We start from the raw sequence: 22,016 nt of genomic DNA on the forward strand, positions 1-22,016 counted from the left end.
CTCCACTCCTCTGAATACAACAAAATACCTTATGCCACCAGACTTGAAATCTTGGGTTTAGAAAACTTAGAACTCCGGTGCCTTCGACAAGACCTGTGTTTAACTCATAGAATCATCTATTGCAATGTCCTTCCTGTTGAAGACTACTTCAGCTTCAATCACAACAATACAAGAGCAAACAATAGATTTAAACTTAATATTAACCGTTTCAATCTTGATTGCGGAAAATATGACTTCTGTAACAGAGTTATTAATACTTGGAACACACTACCTGACTCTGTGGTCTCTTCTCAAAATCCCCAAAGCTTTAACCAAAAACTGTCTACTATTGACCTCGCCCCATTCCTAAGAGGCGTGCATAAGAGCACAAACGTGCCTACCATTCCTGTCCTATTGTTTCCTTTCGTTATATCCAATTAATATAGTTATTACATACTTATGTTTATATATTATATAGTTATTTTCATGCTTATGCTTATATATACTGTTGTGTCAAAATAAATAAATAAATAAAATAAAATAAATAAAACAATGCTTTTATTTGAACACCTTGGCATCTAGTACCTAACCTGTTTGTTTTTCTAACAAGGACAACAGGAAAAACATTTTATTTTAATTACCTGTTGAGAGATTTTGAACTATGCATGCTGCTGCAGTATGGAAAATAATATCAGCACCATCATTGAGGTAATGAAGGTTATTGCGGCAATCAAATCCACGATATCCAAAGACATGATCTAAACACAGTTCCTGGAAATAAAAGGAAGGAAGGAAGGGAGGGAGGGAGGGAGGGAGGAAGGAAGGAAGGTTGTAAACACATTTAAGTGTACTCATTTTTGCAGATGAAGCAAGCCGTTGCTTAATAAAAATATTTAAATTCTAAACCGTTTTGATGCAGTGTGTGTGTATGTGTGTGTGTGTGTGTGTGTGTAGAATGTGAACATGGTAATTTGAATAAATGAACAAAGAAAGGCAAAGGCTATATTTAAAACTCCAACTTAAAGGTATAAAGTGTCAAAGCATTAATTTCAAATAATCTCTTATGAAGCATATTTATATCACAATACAGGTAGTAGAATATCAGAAAATATGGATAGCTTAGTTGACAATACTACATTAATTTATTACAGAACTTACCCTTCTGAAAATAAATTGTTCCTTGGTTGTATCATTCTGGTTACTTCTTATATACTTTTATTTATATAATTTACCTATATTTACTTTTACAGTATATACCTACATTTAATCCCATGTACCAGATATGGAATTCAATTTAATCCCATGTACCAGGCAACACAAGTATTAACAGGCTGTGCCAATTAACAGATTTGGGTAGCTTGTTAACACACCAACATGCATTAAAACTGATAAAGTTTTAAAAACTATAAAATTGGTAAAGACTGGAGCAATAAGCATCAAATGAATTATTTGTAAAAATAATAAAGGCAGGATATAAATAAATGAATGAATTAAAAATAAACCCATATTAGGCATATTAAAATATCAAAGTATTAAACCTGACCTCAACCACTTTCTTTTTTTTGTTGATATTATTCTTTTGCAGTTTCTCAGGTTGAGGAGCAGCTCTGCTGACTGGTGGCCTGAAAAAAAGTGCAACAAAATAATGGATAATCACCTATGAATGGAAAGCAATGCCTTTTATGGGCCATTCCTTATTACTGAGTTGCTCTACCCATCTTTGAATCTGCTGGAAAACGTCCCAGCATGAAATATGTTCCTAGCATGTCCCCACTGTGGTCCCCCATCCTCCCTTAACTGATTCTTGTTCCTGTTATTGTAGTTAACTGACTTCCCTCCAGGGAATGAGAAATTTAAGATGCCTTCAGATGCCTTCAGATGATGTTAGCATAATTGGGAAAACACTATTTTAATTTTAGGGCTGCTAAGAATGATTTAAACATATTTTACTCATGGGTTGAGAATGAGATGATGTCATGGGGACATAAGAGAAAAAAAATGCTAACACTGCAGGCTTGTGGTCAGTGTTAAATGTAATTATGAATCATTCCTAAATAGTAATTGGAGAATATTAAAAAGGTACATCCTTGGAAGTATGAGCATTTGTGCCCGCATTGTTGTTGTCAAGCATTTAGCATAAAATAACAGGATCACTGAATCTGAAATAAATGGTCAAGCTATTCCAAATATTCAAAATCAGATCATGCCAGACAAATCATATTTCATTCTTTTACAACGTGACAAAATTAGTGGACCAGAGAAAATGCTATGGATATAATTTACTTGGACTTCAGTAAGGCATTTGATAAAGTAGATCATAACTTACTATTTTATCAGATAGATTTATTTAAATTTAAATTTTGTTTAAAAACAGGTTTCTCCATGGATTTAGTCCTAAATTTCACATTGCTACCACCACTTTATTTTGAAATTAAAGCCATGGAAATACTGATTAAGAATGGCAGGTCATGTCTTCTGTAATCATCCAACCACACTTAAAGAGCATAAGCTTCATATCATCCTAACAGTGGCTGGATGATACCAGAAAACATTAGAAGTCTGGCCTAGGCTACTTAGAAGCAAGGGGCTTTTACTTTGCAGTGAATCTAATATTCAGTTCAACAAAGACACCATTTTTTTTCTGACTTTGCTTGTCAGAAGCTGGTAGAGAAGGTTACTAATGGTGATCACATGACCTTGGGAGAGTGCAACAGTCATAAATGCATGCCAGTTGCCAAGTGCCTGAATTCTGATCATGTGATTATGGGTATGCTGCAACAGAAATTAGTGTGAAAATGAAGTAACGATGACACTGAAAAAAGTAACTTATGACTGAAGTTACTTTTTTCAGTGTCATAGTTACTTCAGTCAGTGAATGAATGTTTGTAAATCGAAGACTAACTGTATATTAGTTAAACAGGTTATTGCAAATAGTATAACCCATATCAAAACTGCAACAAGCCGGGCGAGTTAAGAATTCTCCTGTACCCCTTTGCTGACATTTTGAGTTGTCCAGATTTTTGCATCTGAGATCTGGCAGCCTTCATATGCATGGCTAGGTAAAAGTCATAGTTTATGACTACAGCCTCTAGAGATAACATTTTTTAAAAATAATAAATGTGTATAGAGAAGTTAATTTTGAAAATTCAAAACTAGTGTAAACTTCAATTGTAAATAGAACATGTAATATTTTTATGTTAGTTAATTACTAAAAGTGCAAGAATAGTATACCAAAAATAATAGCAAACCAAACAATTACAACTCAGGCAAGATAAACATATTCACTTTAAGCATCAGCAAAATACTTCAACACTGAAAGAATTACCTTGATCCCCTTGTAAGCAGCAAATAAAGCCAAGTAAGAAACTTAGTATAGTTCAGAAAAACAGAACAAGACCATTAGAGTAACTCATGCACAAGCTTCTTTTGAACTGACTGTTCATTCTTTGTAACACACAGCCATGCTATTGAAGCATGCCAGCAAAAAATAAAACAAAAATTAAAAGAATGCACCAATCCATAACTCAGAAAGGTCATACCCTGACATCTTGGGACAAAGTCTGCACTAAGGATCCAATAGGGCAGGGAGAAGGAAAAAGAAAAAGAAAAGAAAGGAAAAGGAAAAGAAAGGAAGCTTCATCAATGCTTCCCACATACTTCTAGTATATTGCATAAATAATAAAATTTATAGAAATGATTCCAAATGTATCAAAATTTGCTTTCTTTTCTAAAATCATTTCACATATTAGATAGAGGGAAACCTAAACAGGCAGTAGGCAAAGTAATGAAGCAAATCATAACTCATGGAGAATATATGAAACAAGCATTTTTACATACATTTGCCAAAACTGTTTTTGAGAAATTCAGGAGAATGCTTAAGACATTATGGCTGAATGTTAAATAAGGAATGGAAGAAATGATCTTTAAGGAATGTTAAATTCAATGCAATGGAACAGAACAGGAATATTTTTCCAATGTATTGCTTCAGGTGAAGGTGTTTTTTAAGCAAATAGTAGAAGAAAGCACATCTCCCATCATATATGGTTTCTATTGTCCATTACCTTGCATTGTTTTAAAAAATCATAAAACAAAGAAAATGGTGAGTTATGCTCAACCCCAAAATCACCAATTCCTCATAAAATGTCATACACTGAGCAAGAGTGCTTATTCAATAAACCTCATTGTTCCTGAAGGCTATGTTTATATTATGGTTTCATTCATAATTCCAAATGAATAAAAAAATTATTACAAGCATTTATGGCAGGGCTGTCAAACTTGCAGCCCGTGGGCTGGATGTGTCACATGCTAGTCACGCCCACGCACAATTTAGCCAAGGGAAAAAAGTTGTGATACGTCACGTGATGCTGCCGTGACGCCGCGAGTTTGACACCCCTGCTTTATGGCTTACTGAAGAAAATTCCCAGGATTATTTTTCCTTTGCCCGGAATTGTCCTGTGTGAAAAGTGACTGAAGTCTTATACAAGTTACTCAGACTTATGTCTGAATAAATATGTATAGGACACTGCTGTTATAACTTATTAATAGCATCAAGAAAGTCATTTTTAACTGTCATGGTGTAGTGCTTCACCCTACATCTTTCATCCCAAGGGGATTATCCAGGATCTTTGTATTCAACTATAATTTTCTTCCTTCATTGACATCAGGCTCACTAATATAGTACAAAACAAGAACGCTAAGCTACTGTTCTGATATAATTCTTCTGACTTTATTCTTTTTTATTTTCCATCTTCTATTATTTCCCCCCATACATTTGTTTTCTGTGTGCAGTTAAATTTCATATGATTCAGTGGCTTTATAATTCTTGTCCTCATGCAAATTTTATCCTACCCACTTCTCATCTCAAGTAGGGGGAAAGGAAAATGGTTTACAAGAAATGTTAGAAGGCTTCCCTGCACATTTACACAAGTGTGTATGAAATTATGAAAAACTACATTTATGTTTTAAAATAAACTTCATTTTCACAGCTAACCATGGGGGAATGCAGACACCAGACTTCATAGTTACAGTTACTCTCACAATCTGGCTCATATTTCTTTTATCTTCATTTTGTAAAATCCACCAACTGTCTATGCTTTTCAATGCTAAACAAATAATATTCCTTTTGCTATCATAAAACATCAAGTCCATTTGTCTGTTTAATTCCAATATTTTCAAAAACATTTTCACCAAAATTTAATCTTTCAAAATTACTCTGTCCTTTACAAGTAATCCTTGACCTACAAGAATTATGATGGTAAGTTATGGTGGTTTTTAAGCGAAGTGCTCATGTGATTGCCTCACTTAACAACCACAATCTCTGCTCCCTTTGTTACAATTGTTAAATTAAGCAAGGGGTGTCTCAGGGATTGGGGAGGGTCCGGGGAGGCCTGCTCAGCACTGGGCCCTCACTGTAGCATCTCTCTAGCTTACACATGACCTGCCCCAGGCCTACTAGGGGTTTTCCCACCCTGTGCTTTGCTCCCTGCCCCTTGGGTCCCTTCAGTCCACTTATGTTTTTCAAGATCACCTTTGGGAAACAGAAGTGGATGATCTGCCATGCATGCTTCCTATACAGAGGCTGTTTTGTGCCATCTTCCAAAATGGCAGCTACTTCTGAGAGAGCACCATGCATCTGGATCAGCTGCTTTTCTTTCCCAAAGAACAAAAGAGCACATCAGAAAATAATTTAATAATTAATATTATAGCAGATTTTTTTCTCACTCAGATATGGTTTATACTTACTTGACAATTCCCTGCCTCCAAAGGAAAGCAAGTTAAAACATAATAGAATTATTAATGTTTCCTTTCAGTAATGCAAAAAATGTTGGAATGTAACATTAATGTTATTCAAAGAAAAATGAAAGCATAAAAATATTACAAATGGGATACAATGCTTTGCTTAAGCACTTCAAAAGAAAGGACATTATTGGCATAATCTTTATGCTATAGCACCACTTAGTGTAATTAAGTCATCAACTAGAAGAACCAAGTCATTTACGCTAACTAGTTGCCCCTTGATTCAATAAAGGATTGACTCTCCACAGAGCAGTTGCTTCAGACTTAGGTTCTTACACTCCCCTCTCCCTTCACTGTCTTTTGGAATTAGATTATATTCCTGACCTTGAACCCTGTTGCTATGGAAACTACCTTGAATCTGATTTAACTATATACCTGACTTTGGTTCTCCTGACTTTTGTTTGTTGCTGTCTATCTGAACTGCATTCTGATTTTTAACTTATCTCTTGTCCTTCCAAATGACATTTTGGAAGTCCTAAAAGATCACGAGATGAGACAATTGATAGCCAATGATCATGAGATCACAATGAAACTTTAATTGTAATATTTCAGATCACAGCTCTGAAAACACAGGCACATGAGCTCTTCACATAAAGCTCCTATCGTACCAATGCTTGCTGTTAACAACATCACTTGAAATCATCAATATAACTTTCCAGCTATAGGATTAAGCACAAATATCAGGAACGTCACTGTTTTCTGATTTGCTACTCACACTGGCTACCTGTGTGATAATGATTTGTTATGTTAAGCTTGTATTCATTTTTATTTGAACAACATTTGTGCCTCCCTGTTCCTAGCATATAGAACAGGGGTGTCAAACTTGCAGCATCACAGCGGCGTCACATGACATATGACTTTTTTCCTTCGCTAAACTGGGTGTGGACATGGCCAGCATGTGACGCATCTGGAACCACAGGCCACGAGTTTGACAACCCTGATATAGAAACAGAATGGTAAAAAAAACCTTAGCATACACACTGCTCCAGCTGAGCCAGGATCACTATAGTTTCACTCAGCTGTAAAGATGAGAGTTCTCCTCAGGATGAATACTGCAGTGATACAAATTATAAGAGAACTTTATCCCATTAATTTCTTTAAAATACTATGTGTACAAAAATACCACTCAAAATGATAAAGGATCTTCTTCAAGCTGTTTCATTCTCCATATGCTAGAGATAATAATTTGTGAATAAATATCACAGGAGAAGACAACCTGGTCCATATTACAAGCCTACCTATTTCTGCAATTTTTTTTTCTTAAAGTAGCAAACCAAATTTCTTTGGAAATTCCACAAAGGAGGACATATATTTAACAATGAGTTCCTGGTTGTTTCCCTAGCAACTAAAATTCAGATGGATGCTTGCTACTGAATCTGATATTGGAGGAAATCTATTTCCTAACCATTGTAACTATATGATTAATCCTGTTTCAAATAATCCATCCTGGTGGCCATCATTCAATTTAAAAGGAAATAAAAAGATATAATGAAATTAACGTATGCTGATATTACCCCATTTCCCGGAAAATAAGACCCAACCAGAAAATAAGTCCTGGCATGATTTTTCAGGATGTTCATAATATAAGCCCTACCCCCAAAATAATCCCCAGTTAAGATTGTCAGCCAGATGGGTGCATTTATTACCGTATATCCCCCAAAATAAGACCTAACCAGAAAATAAGCTCTAATGTGTCTTTTGGAGCAAAAATTAATATAAAATCTGGTCTTATTTTTGGGGAAACATGGTAGGTATAGTTTAATTTTTTAAAAAAATGCTTACTCTATCCATTATGCTTCAAATTAAACAGAAGCAAACAGAAAAGCAGTTTAATTCAAACTACCATCAGAGCTGAAGAGGATTGTTGTTTTCTGGGTGAGGGTATGTACCATGACTTCATAAATTCATCAAACATGTTTCAAGAGATGTTGGTACAGATTTCACACTGGACTATTCTGTCACAAAGAGAAGACAAGAGGAAGAATGCCTGCAGAGGAAGGCATATTTACCAGATGGGTGTATAAAGATTAGCCATAGCCAACTTACCATTACCAATTTGCCACAACCAACTTGCCGTGGCCAATTCCTCATGGGACAATTCACTGTGGGACAAGAGTTTCACACTTATCGAAGAAATGGTGGAATAGAATCATTATAAAAAGGATACAAAAGGAGGGCAGAAGGAAATATGAATGACAAAAATTAAAATATTTTTAAATTTATTTTAAATAATTAAAATAAATCATTAAATTGTCTCATGGCAAGCTGGCCATGGCAAGTTGGCCTGCAGCATGTTAGCTCTTCCGAGTTGGCCGTAGTGAGTCGGCCATGGCAAATTGGCTGCAGTGAGTTGCCTGTGGCAAGCTGTCCCATTCCACACCAGATACAGTCTTTGGTACCCATCAGGCTCCCTGTTCTACTTGTTTTAGAGACTTTTCTAATTAAAAATAATAAATTAGTAGAAAATTTTAAAGCTGCAGACCCAAACAATACTCTGTAGTGTCATATTTATTTGCAGGAATGTTTTTGTAGGAATTATTGCGTGTTTATTTGCAGAAATGCATTTGCAGGAATGATTGACTTCATACTTCAAACTAGCTTATATTTGTTAAATCACTGTTCAGCATTTGATTATGTCTAATATGGCAGTTATTTTGTGAATAGGCAGGTCTCTTATGGCAGTTACTCTAGAAATGTGCTTATCACATGCTCCCAAAATTCCAAATCTATTGTCAGCCAAAAATGTTGTCTAATTGTGTTTGACATAATTTTCAAACAATATCCCAAGTGTGATCTGACCAGTGCAATATTGAGTGAAACAATCACTTCCCCCGAATGTTCCAAATTGTGTTATATCCAGAAAAGAAAGGAGTTGCGAAAATCTGTAACTGAGCTTGACAGCATCTCTCACATACTGTATAAGGATGTAGATTCAGGGTTTGCGATCAGTGAATACAGTATATAACCTGTGACTGGCATGAGGGCCTGACAAATTATTATGAGTACAAAATGGGAAGATCATATCCCTTTATAATCTCCTTGGGGAGTGACATTATTAGACAAGGACAGAACATGAAGTAACATATAAATATATAAATATAAACAATAAATAAAATAAATAAATAAACATTCTAATCAAGTCATCTAAATAGAATTAAACCCCAAATTCTATCATCCTAATTATTGTGGACTGTGATTATTTTTCTTGCATACTAACATTTAAAATATTTTTAGGAAGATTTTAAAGAAAAGAAACATTTTTAATGGAGAAGATGCTTTCTGAATTCATCTACAAAATATGTTATTACTTAACATCTATTATCTAACATATGAATATGCCTTGCTTTTCCAGATGACAAAACAGAATGTTTGTGTGTAATTTAAATATGATTCTACTGTACACTCTTCAGATTCTCCATATTGACCCAGGTTACAAAACTGCAATTAAATTAATACTTTCCTGACTTCAGTAAAAGTATAATGGTTTTGAAAATCAATTTGATCAAGCAAGCTATTCATCTGTCTGTCTCTCGATTTGACTAGTTTGCCACCCATTTGTTTATCCTTTCACAATTATCTACGCATCTATCAACAAACAACTGTCCTTTAGAGATTTTGTTATCCTTCCTGTTATGAGAAAGATCTTCAGTGCTCTCAATATCTATATACTGAATGGTGAGACTGAAAGGTCTTCTTCTTCCTGATGTTTATTCCATATTCAAAGGGAGTGTATATTCAATGCATATAAAAATGAAGTTAAACAAACAAAAGACAGACAATCTTTGACCTGCAGCTTGATGCATCTTACTCTTTCTAGCAATAGAATGGGGAAAGTTAATATAACATGGATTCTTTTAACATGGCTGGGAAAGGCTATGCCCAAAGTTTGTACCTACAGTAGATTAACATTCCTTTCTAGAAAGCATCAAGTGAGCAGGCCCATATTGCTGCGCTGTAAATCAGGGTATCCACAGAGGAAAATAACTGGTCAAATATTTGTTCTGGAGTGGAATTCTCTCTGCAGTGCAGATTCATTTCAAAAAGGGTAGACAATGTGAATATTTACAAAGTAGATTAGTCTGGAAACATGGAAAAAATAAGTTCTCCCATGAAAGCATCTTCTGCATGTAGAATTCATATGCAAATGAAACAAGTCTGTATAGTTCAGTCCTTCCTCAGCATTTGAGCTGTGAGGCAAAGATATAAAGCAGAAGCCACTCTGAGAGATCAGCCAATAAATTAGGGGTTAGGATCAGAAACAGCAGCAAAGATATCAAAAAGTAGAATAGCCCTCTTATCTTCAGACAGCATTACAGGTTTATAATAATGTAAGGCATTATATAGTTTCTGATGATAACGTAATTACTGTGTATTTTACAAGTGATCCAAATACAGAGAATATGGGCCACTTCTGAAATGAAACAGGAAGATTTAGGAGCTGGCAATGGAAATATACTAATGCACTTGTGCGCTTCTCAAAATGCCTGGCTTCCTAGCACAATTGGTTAGAAGCAAAACCATGTTGCCATAGCACTGAGAGTAGGATTACGTATATTCTGAGAGGTAGAGATTTATGGCACACTTGTCAAAAAATAAAAATTCACTGCAGTCATGCTGTTAGGGAGAAGGAAGAAAAAGACTTGTATTTTGCTTATAAATTTAACATTCTGTTTAAAGGTCTTATTATATTAACTATGATACAAATCACTAATTCATTCAGTCATGCAGATCAAACAAACAGATGCTGCAAGCATAGCATGTAATTCAAGTGTTAGTAAAAGACAAAATGCAGGCATCTGCAATGTTCACATTTTAATAATATGAAACAGCTATAGACACCAGGAGCATTATCACCATTCTAGCGTTCTTGGGTTAAAGGAACTGAAGTTCAGTGCAAAACACTGCTTCTCATCCAAGACCCAAATCACTCAAATTTGCCAAATATAAGATTATATGGCTTACAATTGTCCTGAATTCTCTGGGACAGTCCCACCACTGATCAAATTACCCCACAGTTTGGGAACACTTTTCTTAGGACTCCCACACCACAAGATTGTTCCTGTGGCTCCTTTGATAAGTGCCCTGTTCCTAAATTACATGGAAAAGCAAGGGGGAAGAGAACCCATAAGAACAAAAAAGAAAAAAAAGAAAAGAAAAGAAAAGAAAGGAGAAACAGAAAATATAGAGAATGGAGATAAGGGCCAAAGAAAGAGGGAGAGAAAAACAACAACAAAGATGGGGAAAGGAGAGAAAAACAGCTGTTAATTATCTTAAATAAATGTACATTATTTAGCAGCTTACAAGACTTTCAACCTGTGCTTAGATGCAGCCTGACAATACGTGTGTCATATGTATGTAATAAGGGGTATAAGGAATTGTTATTTTAGGAGGACATCCTGAGCATAAAAAAGTATGAAACATGTGGATACATATTGACAAAGAAATAAGAAACCATCTAACTACACTGTGGCTTATAAATAAATGCGGGAACCAGATTGGAGAAAGCTGGAGCACTAGTCACAGCGCTGTATCTGAATGAGAAAATTTTGAAAACAAATTTCTGTTGAACCATTATGCTTATTAAACTTTTGCCCAAGTTACAATCATTTTAGGATACACCACTTGCTTGATGTATCTTTTGAAAAAAACATTTTCATAATTCAGCTAGCATTCAGATCGTTTGGCATACTTGATATCTCCTTTACTTCAATCTTTCCAATTTATAATTGGACTTTACTTCTAGAGGAGGTAAAGTTGAAATATATTTATGCCATAAGCAACAATGATATTGTGTGGAATTAATCTGTAATCTCAATTGGGGCACACAACAATACATCATGAAAATATGTTTAAATCAGCATGTACAGTCTATAATAAAGTCTCAGAAACGTGTTGTTTCATGCTAAGTGTAAATGGTGCATGTTTGTGCATACATCTCCTATAACTTAGAGAGCACAAAACATTACATCAAAATTCAGAATTAAGCAATTCAAATACATTTTCAATAAAAGCTCAATCCATAAAAATGTCTTTTTACTTGACACTGATGAAGGACTATTTTGCAAAAACAATCATGGAGAAGACAAAGGCCTATAAAGTATCCAGAATACAGAAAACTAAAACTTCAAAATTCTGGAACTAAATATCCACAGATTAGCTGTTTACATTTGACTATAAAATGACTTTTTACTATTGCAAGGAGCTGACCACATTTAATAACTTTTGCCTTGGATGCTAATAAAATTTTGAACTCTGGACAAAGACTTTTGGTGTTTTTGACCCTGAGCCAAAAACAAACAATAGTGAAGAAATTATTCCACCAGCAGCCATATCAAATTGAATACATTCAGTTTAATTAAATGGTTACCTTTGGTTTATTTTAATCATTGTTTCTTGAGCAGCATACATGAAATAGTCTCTGTTTGCATATACCAGAAGTAAAATGGCTTGCTTTCTTTGCCTTGCCTTGTCTGCCTTGACAGACAATTATTGTGAAATGATGTTTATCAGGTAACAAAGAATCAAAAGAAATTGAAGAATAAATTGCTGTATTTTAATGCATTGGTAGCACCAGGTCACCAATATTTTAGGCTGGAATGCATATTTGGAGTTATGAGAGCATGAAATGAGCACTCTTGGTAACTGTTTGCCATAATGAGTATGGCTAATCACTAAACATTTATCAGAAGGAAAACATGTCTATTGTATGATCGCCTTTAGCCACATTATGCAAATACCATAAAAAGTAGACAACAGTAAACAAAAAAATTAAAAACATGAACTAAGAAAAGAAAATATCACTAAATTTATGTAAAAATTCATCATAATTCTCTATGACTTTTGACTCTTACAAAGCATCCTTGCTTCTACCATGTTTAGTAGAAGAAAGCCAGTTGTAGTAGTAGCTGTGTTGGTGGGCAGAAATCAGGTGACTGTGCGTTCTAGGTTTCTCTTAAGCCTGAAAGCCATCTGAATGGCTTTGGACTAATCCCTTTTTCAGCCCAAGACACTTAACAAGATTGTTGTTGTAGGGAAAATGGGAGATGGGAGTATGCTGCCTTGAGTTGACTAAAAATAAGATGGGATAAAGATCCAGTAATAAATAAATGTCCGTGTGTTGCTTCATACTTCATACTTTTTTCTTTTGTTCTTTAAAAATTTCACCTATCTTTTGTTGAGGATCTTTTCAACTCTACCCCACAATAATTTGCTCTCTCTTCCTTTTCCTCCCAACCCATTTACTCTTCCTTCATAAGTTTTTTTTATAATTTGATCTCTATTCATTCTCCCTATCTGACAGACCACAAGTCAATATACTTATTTTGTACCAGTCACTCACTTTTGTATTCAAGCCACCTTCATTCCACTCCCATTCTTCACTGTTCACCGTATCACCCCTTGATGTACCACACACCCTCAGAACATAGAATCATAGGGCTGGAAGAGACCTCAGAGATCCAACCTCCTGCTCAAGGCAGGAGACCTTATACCATTTTGATCAACTTATTCTCCAAGTCTATTTTTGAAAACCTCCAGTAATGGAGCTCCTACAACTCTAAGTAGCAAGCTATTCCATAGATTAATTAACGACCGTCTCCAGGAGACCTTTTTATCAGGTACGCCTGATCCGCCAGTTGTGCCCCTTCCTTGACCGGGATGCCTTATGCACAGTCACTCATGCTCTTGTTACCTCTCGCCTGGACTACTGCAAAAACTACATGGGGCTCCCCTTGAAGAGCACCCGAAGGCTCCAGTTGGTTCAGAATGCAGCTGCATGAGTGATAGAGAGAGCCACTCGTGGCTCCCATGTAACACCACTCCTGCGCAAGCTGCACTGGCTGCCTGTGGTCTTTCGGGTGCACTTCAAGGTGTTGGTTACCACCTTTAAAGCGCTCCATGGCTTAGGACCTGGTTACTTACGGGACCGCCTACTGCCACCGTTTGCCTCCCACCGACCCGTGCGCTCTCACAGAGAGGGACTCTTCAGGGTACCGTCAGCCAAGCAATGTCAGCTGGCGGCCCCCAGGGGAAGGGCCTTCTCTGAGGGGGCTCCCACCCTCTGGAACAAACTTCCCCCAGGACTTCGTCAACTTCCAGACCTTCGGACCTTCCGCTGCGAGCTGAAGACGTATCTACTTATTCGCGCAGGACAGGCATAGACTTTTTAGAAGTTTTTTATTATTCGGTTTTAAATTTTAAAGTGGGTTTTATTGTTCTAAATGCATTTTAATTTGGGGCCATATTTAATAAGTTTTTTAATTATTGATTTTATTCTGTATTTATTCATTGTTGTTTTCTTTGGCTGTGAACCGCCCTGAGTCCTTCGGGAGAAGGGCGGTATAAAAATTTAATTAATAAATAAAATTAAATAAATAAATAAATAAATAAATAAATAAATAAATAAATAAATAAATAAATAAATAAATTGTTCTGTCAAATATTTCTCTTTCTAGGTTGGATCTCTCTTTAACAAGCTTCCACCCATTACTTCTTGCCCTGCCCACTGGTGTTTTGGAGAATAAGTCAATCCCCACTTCTTAAAATATCAATTTCTAGGGTGTTTATGTTTCTCCTAAGATATGCAATTTTCATTAAATTTCCATTTAACAAAGTGGGCACTTTCCCATTTTCAGTTTTTTCAGCAAATATCCATTCTTTGTAAAAGACCACATCCTCTCTTTCTGGCATATCTTAAATTTTCTCCATCCATTTCCCCATGTTTAAAAATCTATCCACCAAAGTACATAAATTCACATACTTGCTCTGTTTTCTCACCATTTATGCAAGACTGGCCATCCTGTTTCGGGTGACCCACTCCCTCCTTCACCAGGAGGGGCGGGATGACCCCTTACAGGGACGTGCTGAGGAGTTTAACGGTTATCTATACGATAAAATCGTTCAGCTTCGGGATAGCTTAGACCAAAATTGTGATGATCCAAGTGGGATGACGGAGACACGTCTTGTTTAGGTTGTTTGGGATGAGTTTGAGTCTGTGGCTCTCGAGGACGTGGACAGGTTGCTGGGGAGGTTGCATGCAACCACATGTTTACTGGACCCGTGTCCTTCCTGGCTGGTGCTGGCTACCCAGGAAGTGACACGAGGCTGGCTCCAGGGAATTATAAATGCTTCATTGTTGGAGGGGGTTTTCCCCGCTGCCTTGAAAGAGGCGGTGGTGAGACCCCTCCTCAAGAAGCCTTCCCTGGACCCAGCTATTTTGGGAAATTATCATCCAGTCTCCAACCTTCGCTTTGTGGCGAAGGTTGTAGAGAGTGTGGTTGCATGGCAGCTTCCCCAGTACCTGGATGAAGCTGTCTATCTAGACCCGTTCCAGTCCGGCTTCCGGTCCGGACATAGTACGGAGACAGCTTTGGTCGCGTTGGTAGATGACCTCTGGAGGGCCAGGGATAGGGGTTGCTCCTCTGCCCTGGTCCTATTAGATCTCTCAGCGGCCTTTGATACCATCGACCATGGTATCTTGCTGCACCGGTTGGAGAGCTTGGGAGTGGGAGGCACTGTTTATCGGTGGTTCTCCTCCTATCTCTCCGACCGGTCGCAGACAGTGTGACGGGGGGGCAGAGGTCGACCGCGAGGCGCCTTACTTGTGGGGTGCCTCAGGGGTCGATTCTCTCGCCCCTCCTGTTCAACATCTACATGAAGCCGCTGGGTGAGGTCATTAGTGATTTTGGGGTGAGTTACCATCTGTACGCTGACGATCCGCAGCTGTACTTCTCCACCCCGGACCACCCCAACGAAGCTGTCGAAGTGCTATCCCGGTGTCTGGAAGCTGTACGGGTCTGGATGGGGAGAAACAGACTCAAGCTCAATCCCTCCAAGACGGAGTGGCTGTGGATGCCGGCACCCCGGTACAGTCAGCTGCAGCCGCGGCTGACTGTGGGGGGCGAGTTATTGGCCCCAATGGAAAGGGTGCGCAACTTGGGCATCCTCTTGGATGGGCGGCTGTCGTTTGACGATCACTTGGCGGCCGTCTCCAAGAGGGCTTTTTACCAAGTATGCTTGGTTCGCCAGTTGCGCCCCTTCCTTGACCGGGATGCCTTATGCACGGTCACTCATGCTCTTGTCACTTCCCGTTTGGATTATTGCAATGCTCTCTACATGGGGCTGCCCTTGAAGTGCACCCGGAGGCTGCAGCTAGTCCAGAATGCAGCTGCACGGGTAATAGTGGGAGCAACTCGTTGCTCCCATGTAACACCAATCCTGCGCAGTTTGCACTGGCTTCCTGTGGTCTTTCGGGTGCGCTTTAAGATTTTGGTTACCACCTTTAAAGCGCTCCATGGCTTAGGGCTTACGGGACTGCCTGCTGTTACCCTATGCCTCCCACCGACCCGTACGCTCTCACAGAGAGGGCCTTCTCAGGGTGCCGTCCGCCAGACAATGTCGGCTGGCGGCCCCCAGGGGCAGGGCCTTCTCTGTGGGAGCTCCTACGCTTTGGAACGAACTTCCCCTGGTTTACGTCAAGTGCCTGATCTTTGGACTTTTCGCCGTGAGTTGAAAACACATCTATTTATTCAAGCGGGACTGGCCTAATTAAATTTTAATCTGGGGTTATTTATAATTTTAGGGTTTTTTAAACTATTTTAAATTTTTTAAATTTTTGGCCATTTTGTAATATGTTTGTTTTAGTCTTGTTTTAATTTATATATTGCGCTTTTTATTTGGCTGTACACCGCCCTGAGTCCTTCGGGAGAAGGGGGGTATAAATATCGAATAAATAAAATAAAATAATAATAATAAGACTTGCAATTATTCATTGCATTTTCATTGTCAAGCACAACTACCTTGATTTTTGATGCAATAATTTTCTGATCTGTAGTCCTCATTGCATAATACAATCTGACATTCGCTGCAAATGAATCAAGATCTCAACCAATAAATGGCATTGTCTACATAGCAAAGGATATGCATTTTAATAATTCCAAACAATATATGTATAAGATTATCACAAGTATTCCTTTTACATTTGTCTATGAATAAATTAAATAAGTAAGGGGACACATATAGGTAGTCCTTATTTAGCTACCATAATTAGGACTGGCAACTTAGTTATTAAGGAAAGCAATTGCTAAATGAAACTGCAACTCTGCTTACAATCTTACTTTAGCTTTCATTTGCTTTAAAGACCTAGGAAGGTTGTAAATGCAAGGATTGGTTGTAAAGTTATTTTTTCAATATTGTAATGCAAGCAGTCTCTAAACAAGGTGATTGCTAAACAAGGACTTTACATCTTTGTCCTAGCTCCTACTCAATATTGAATCATCTGTGAAACAATTAGTCTCACAGTGGCTTCACTTAATCATGTATTTATTTCAGGGGTGGGTTTCTACTGGTTCGCACCGGTTCAAGTGAACCAGTAGTGGTAATATGGCCTGGATCGCCAAACTAGTAGCAAATGCTGGCTGGCCACACCCGAACCAGTAGCCCAATCGCTGCTTGCTTGCCCCGCCCACCCGCACGACTGCCAGGAAGCAGCTGGCAAAGAGGCGGCAGCTGGGAGGCTTCTCACAGTTGCATCGAAAAAGAAAAAGCTGCTGAAAACTACCGGAGGTCACCAAAAAAGTGTTCCCTGTTCTTTGTGCCAGCCATGCACACACATCCCATTGCCTGTTGCATTGTACTTGGACTGACGCAGCAGGCAATGGGATGTGACAGCAGTGGCTTTTTCAGTGACCTCTGGTAGTTTTCGGTGGCTTTTTCTTTTTCAATGCAACTGAGAGAAGTCTCCCAGCCGAAATGCCACCGAAAACTACCAGAGGTCAGCTTGCTTTCTGGACTCCAGACCAGCTGCCAAAGGAGGAAGGTAGCAGCCAGAAGAAAGAGATGGTAGTGGGGGAGGAAGCAGGGCTAGGGCCGGGGCCACTAAAGGAGGGGAAACGGGGTGATGCGTGCGACTGGCGAAGGGAGGGTGGGGTGGCATGCAGGAGGAAGCCTTTGATAGATTAGGCCAGGCCTAGGCAGAAAATAAGTAAATAAGTAGAATTTTTTAAAAAAATCTACCTTTCTCTGTGGATGTGGCTAGGTGGGGTGGTCATATGACTGAGTGGCCATGGCAGTGAGTGAGGTCAAGTTGGCTATGCCACTCAGTCACATGCCCACCAAGCCATGCCCACCAAGCAAGCCACACCCACAGAAACAGTAGTAAAAAAATTTGAAACCCACCACTGATTTATTTCATTCAGCAACAATAAACTCCACATGCACATAAAATGTTCCATAGTCCAACATATTTCCTTTATCATGTATATGCTTTAAAGCAAAAAATAAACATAAAATAAACCTTTTCCACACATTAATCACACTTTAGACATTCCCTGTGATTAATTGAAAAAAAGCATGTATTATGCCTGGTTAAAGAAAGGCTGTACTTCCCAATTGTACTCATTATTGCCTTTTCTATCATTTCAATCAGAACTATACAAAACACATTCATAGGAACATTTAACCTAATTATTCAAGCTAAATTTGTGTAATATCCTTCATTATTGATATGTTTTGCTTTGCGGATGATCAGGCACAGATGCAGTCTTTACATACAGTTGAAAGGATAGCCATTTCATAATCACATCTTTCTAATTTCTAATTTCACTGTCAACTCTTGCAGCTTTGGCTCCTTTTCCCTACATTCTCAGAGCAAATAGACTTCCTTCTCACTGGTTTTTGATGAAATGTTAACATTTATAATATTCATTTCAAACATTGTTTGAAGCAATCTTTGTTATCCTTAAAACATATATTTTAAGGATAACCAAGATTTGCTTTTTTGAGGAGGAATGATTGCTTTAAATTCAGAGACATGTCTATGGTCAAGTTTTTACCCCTGCCTTCGGTGTCTCTAAAACAAGGAGGATTCCAGGTAGAGAAGAAAGCACAAGCAAACAGGTTGCTATAGAACCAATGCTAGAATTTTGAGGCCTTTGAAATACATCAGAATAAGTTCTGACAATCCTACAAAGCTGTAACCCTCATGAGCAGAGGAAAAGATCTACAATATAGCATTAAAAGTTAAAAACCAGAGTATAAACTTAACATTAGAAATGCCAACCATTTCAACCAATACTGCCTAACAATATTGAAGTAAAGTAAGACTATAGATTTAAAATTAGGTAAATGACCCCAAACGACAACTGACTGACTTCAAACAAACAGATCAGCAATTTCAGGTCAATTAATTTTAAAATATATGTATACAGATATTCTGAAAACGGGAGGTTGCAATTTAGCACCCTGAACATACTATCTTGAAATACTTGGGAAAAGGAAATGAACTATGATTCAGAATATTGTGGAAGCATTAACACAGGTTTTCTGAAGACTATTCACTGGTGTATTGGTTAAGGTACCAAAACAGAAACTGGGAGACTGTGAATTCTAGATCTGCCTCAGGCATGCTGGATGACCTTGGGTCACTCACACATACTCAGTTCTAGGAAGCAGGCAATGGCAAACTACTCGTGAAATCTTGCCAAGAAAATTATAGGGCAGTGATGGCGAACCTTTTAGGCACTGAGTGCCCAAATTGGAAGGTACACACATGCGTGTGTGCATGCACATGCATGCGTGTGCTGGAAATCCGAATAGCAGCTGGCCATCACACATGCGTGCCAGAAACCCAAACACTAGCTGGCCAGTGGGAGGTGGAGCATCCCAACACCGGCAGCTCTGAAAGAGGTGCAATCGTTTTCTTCCGTGAGCGTCTGTTTTGTTGTTTGCAGGGAAACTTCTGTTTCCCTGGAAACAATGGTGAGAAATGCCATGAGAAACACAGTAGATCTGAGCTGGGGTGACAGCGCACATGCCCACAGAGAGGGCTCTGCATGCCACCTCTGGCACGCATGCCATAGATTCGCCATCACGGTTATAGGGGCTAGTCCAGGCATTTACTTAACACGGACTCGAAGTGTGTAACTTTTTCCCAAATGTACTTGTTGTCGTTCTACCCAAGGAGGCATTCCCCATAACATACCTTTCTTCTACTGAAACTTCCTTTAATTGTTGGTGTGGCTTTGTGCCTTCCATCTCTCGGATGCTCACTGCATAGATCTTCGTAGTGTAATCAATTGCTTTTTCACGTGCAACATCACTGTCATAACCTTGAATACATGTAAAATAGATCATAATACTTGTTCCATTTTTTTCAGTGTGGCAATTATATGTGAACCACTTAAATATAGCTTATAGTATCCAGAGCCAGTGTTTTTACAACTTTAAAATAATACGTTTGCAGAAAAAAATGATTTCTTAAAAAAAACCTTGCTTCATAGATTTATTTTGTGTAGATTATCTATGTAGTAAAAGTTAGTTTATACACACACACATATATATATAACGTAATGTAACGTAACGTAACGTAACGTAACGTAACGTAACGTAACGTAACATAACATAACATAACATAACATAACATAATAACAGAGTTGGAAGGGACCTTGGAGGTCTCTAGTCCAACCCCCTGCTCAGCCAGGAAACCCTACACCATTTCAGACAAATGGCTATCCAACATTTTCTTAAAAATTTCCAGTGTTGGAGCATTCACAACTTCTGCAGGCAAGTTGTTCCACTTATTGATTGTTCTAACTGTCAGGAAATTACTCCTTAGTTCTAAGTTGCTTCTCTCCTTGATCAGTTTCTACCCATTGCTTCTTGTTCTACCCTCAGGTGCTTTGGAGAATAGTTTGACTCCTTCTTCTTTGTGGCAACCCCTGAGATATTGGAACACTGCTATCATGTCTCCCCTAGTCCTTTTCATTAAACTAGATATACCGAGTTCCGACAATCGTTCTTCATATGTTTTAGCCTCCAGTCCCCTAATCATCTTTGTTGCTCTTCTCTGCACTCTTTCTAGAGTCTCAGCATCTTTTTTACATATATATATATATATATATATTTGTTTTCTGAGGTTTTCACGGGTGTTTGTATATAGGTCTTTGGGAGAAAACCCGAACAACCAAAGACCTATATATATATATATATATATATATTTCCTTAATTTGCAATTAATTCGTTTCCATGATCTTATTTGCTTTTAAGATGAGATTCTTTTATTTTACATTTCCAGCATCAATTAATACGTAAATGTTTTTAAAGAAATAAGAAAAATCATTTCTTATGTGAGGCAACTGAAAAATTAATTAATGTTTTGAAATAACCTGGCATATTCCCAAATATGTTGAAATTTGGAGGAAAATGATATGCTCCTTATAATAAGATCTTCTTCTGTATTCTCCTTTGCCAACTTTGTGGTGCTGAGATAGGCAATATTTCATCTGCTGATATCACCAGAACCTCAGTTATGTTTCTTTGTACTTGCCAGCTCTCTCAATGTCACACATTTAAAAACATGTATTTCATAAAGAAAATTCAATATGAAGCTGGCATATTGGAGAACATTGGCCTATAACAGAATATTTATTTGTAGGAGTATCTTCGGGCTGAACAAAGCTTTCCCTAAGATAGTAGAAAAGCATGCTAATCCACTTACTAGTAAAACAATGCCATGCACATGATGTTTGTAGCAGCCATTTGTAAATAGGACTATATCTACTACTAATCAATTACTGTTAAATGTTTGCAGATGAATATACTGGTAATCTTGTTATATTCCTCATATATGAGAAAACATTTAGAAAAACTAGATTCTTTCATATATTGTATGAATCAGTTCAAATAGTATTAATGTAATTTTGTCGAAGGTACAAAAATGCCCTAGTTATTCAGTAGGCCTCCAGTATAGAATGATTTTTATAGACAAAAGCAAAGGCCTTTACCTCCATCTTCTTCTGCATCAGTATCTGATTCTTCACTGTCAACTAGCTTGCTTTCCTGGGTTCCAACAAATTCTCGAGTCCAGATCATCAGGGCAGTGTCAGCACCACCCACAGTCAACAGCACAGAATCATTATGTAACCACCTGACATTGGTGACATGGGAACTATGACCAACGTACTTCTTAAACTTGGCATGCTGACCCTGTAACACAGGCAAATCATATGATCAGTGGTCTCTTTTTCCTGATATGGACCATGCATTCTATTTCAAAAAAAAATTCAGAGGCTGCTGAAATCCAAGTATGTATGAAACTGAAATTGTTCAAGAGAAGTCTTCTAAGCAGGCAGCACCAGCTTGCTGGCTTCACTCCTGACTTTCTTTCTGGCAAACAATATTGTAAATGTTCATAATATCATAATGCACTTGTGTGAGCAGGTTGCCAAGCCTCCAGATTGTAATCA

At 37.8% G+C, this 22,016-nt stretch overlaps 1 protein-coding gene across 3 annotated transcripts in view; it reads right to left on the reverse strand.

The window, feature by feature from the left end:
• The window catches only part of EML6 (EMAP like 6), a 119,610-nt gene that overhangs the window by 20,149 nt on the left and 77,445 nt on the right, over positions 1–22,016 (reverse strand). For all 3 annotated transcript variants that reach the window (XM_058164933.1, XM_058164932.1, XM_058164931.1), the window contains exons 27-30: positions 21,555–21,756; positions 19,754–19,880; positions 1,523–1,601; positions 621–750 (exon numbers count right to left, since the gene is read on the reverse strand). In XM_058164933.1, the coding sequence (XP_058020916.1) occupies positions 621–750; positions 1,523–1,601; positions 19,754–19,880; positions 21,555–21,756 (538 nt within the window). The remainder of the gene's footprint in view (positions 1–620; positions 751–1,522; positions 1,602–19,753; positions 19,881–21,554; positions 21,757–22,016) is intronic.

The sequence above is a fragment of the Ahaetulla prasina genome, chromosome 1 (genome assembly GCF_028640845.1).
Source record: "Ahaetulla prasina isolate Xishuangbanna chromosome 1, ASM2864084v1, whole genome shotgun sequence".
Classification (NCBI taxonomy): Eukaryota; Metazoa; Chordata; class Lepidosauria; order Squamata; family Colubridae; genus Ahaetulla; species Ahaetulla prasina.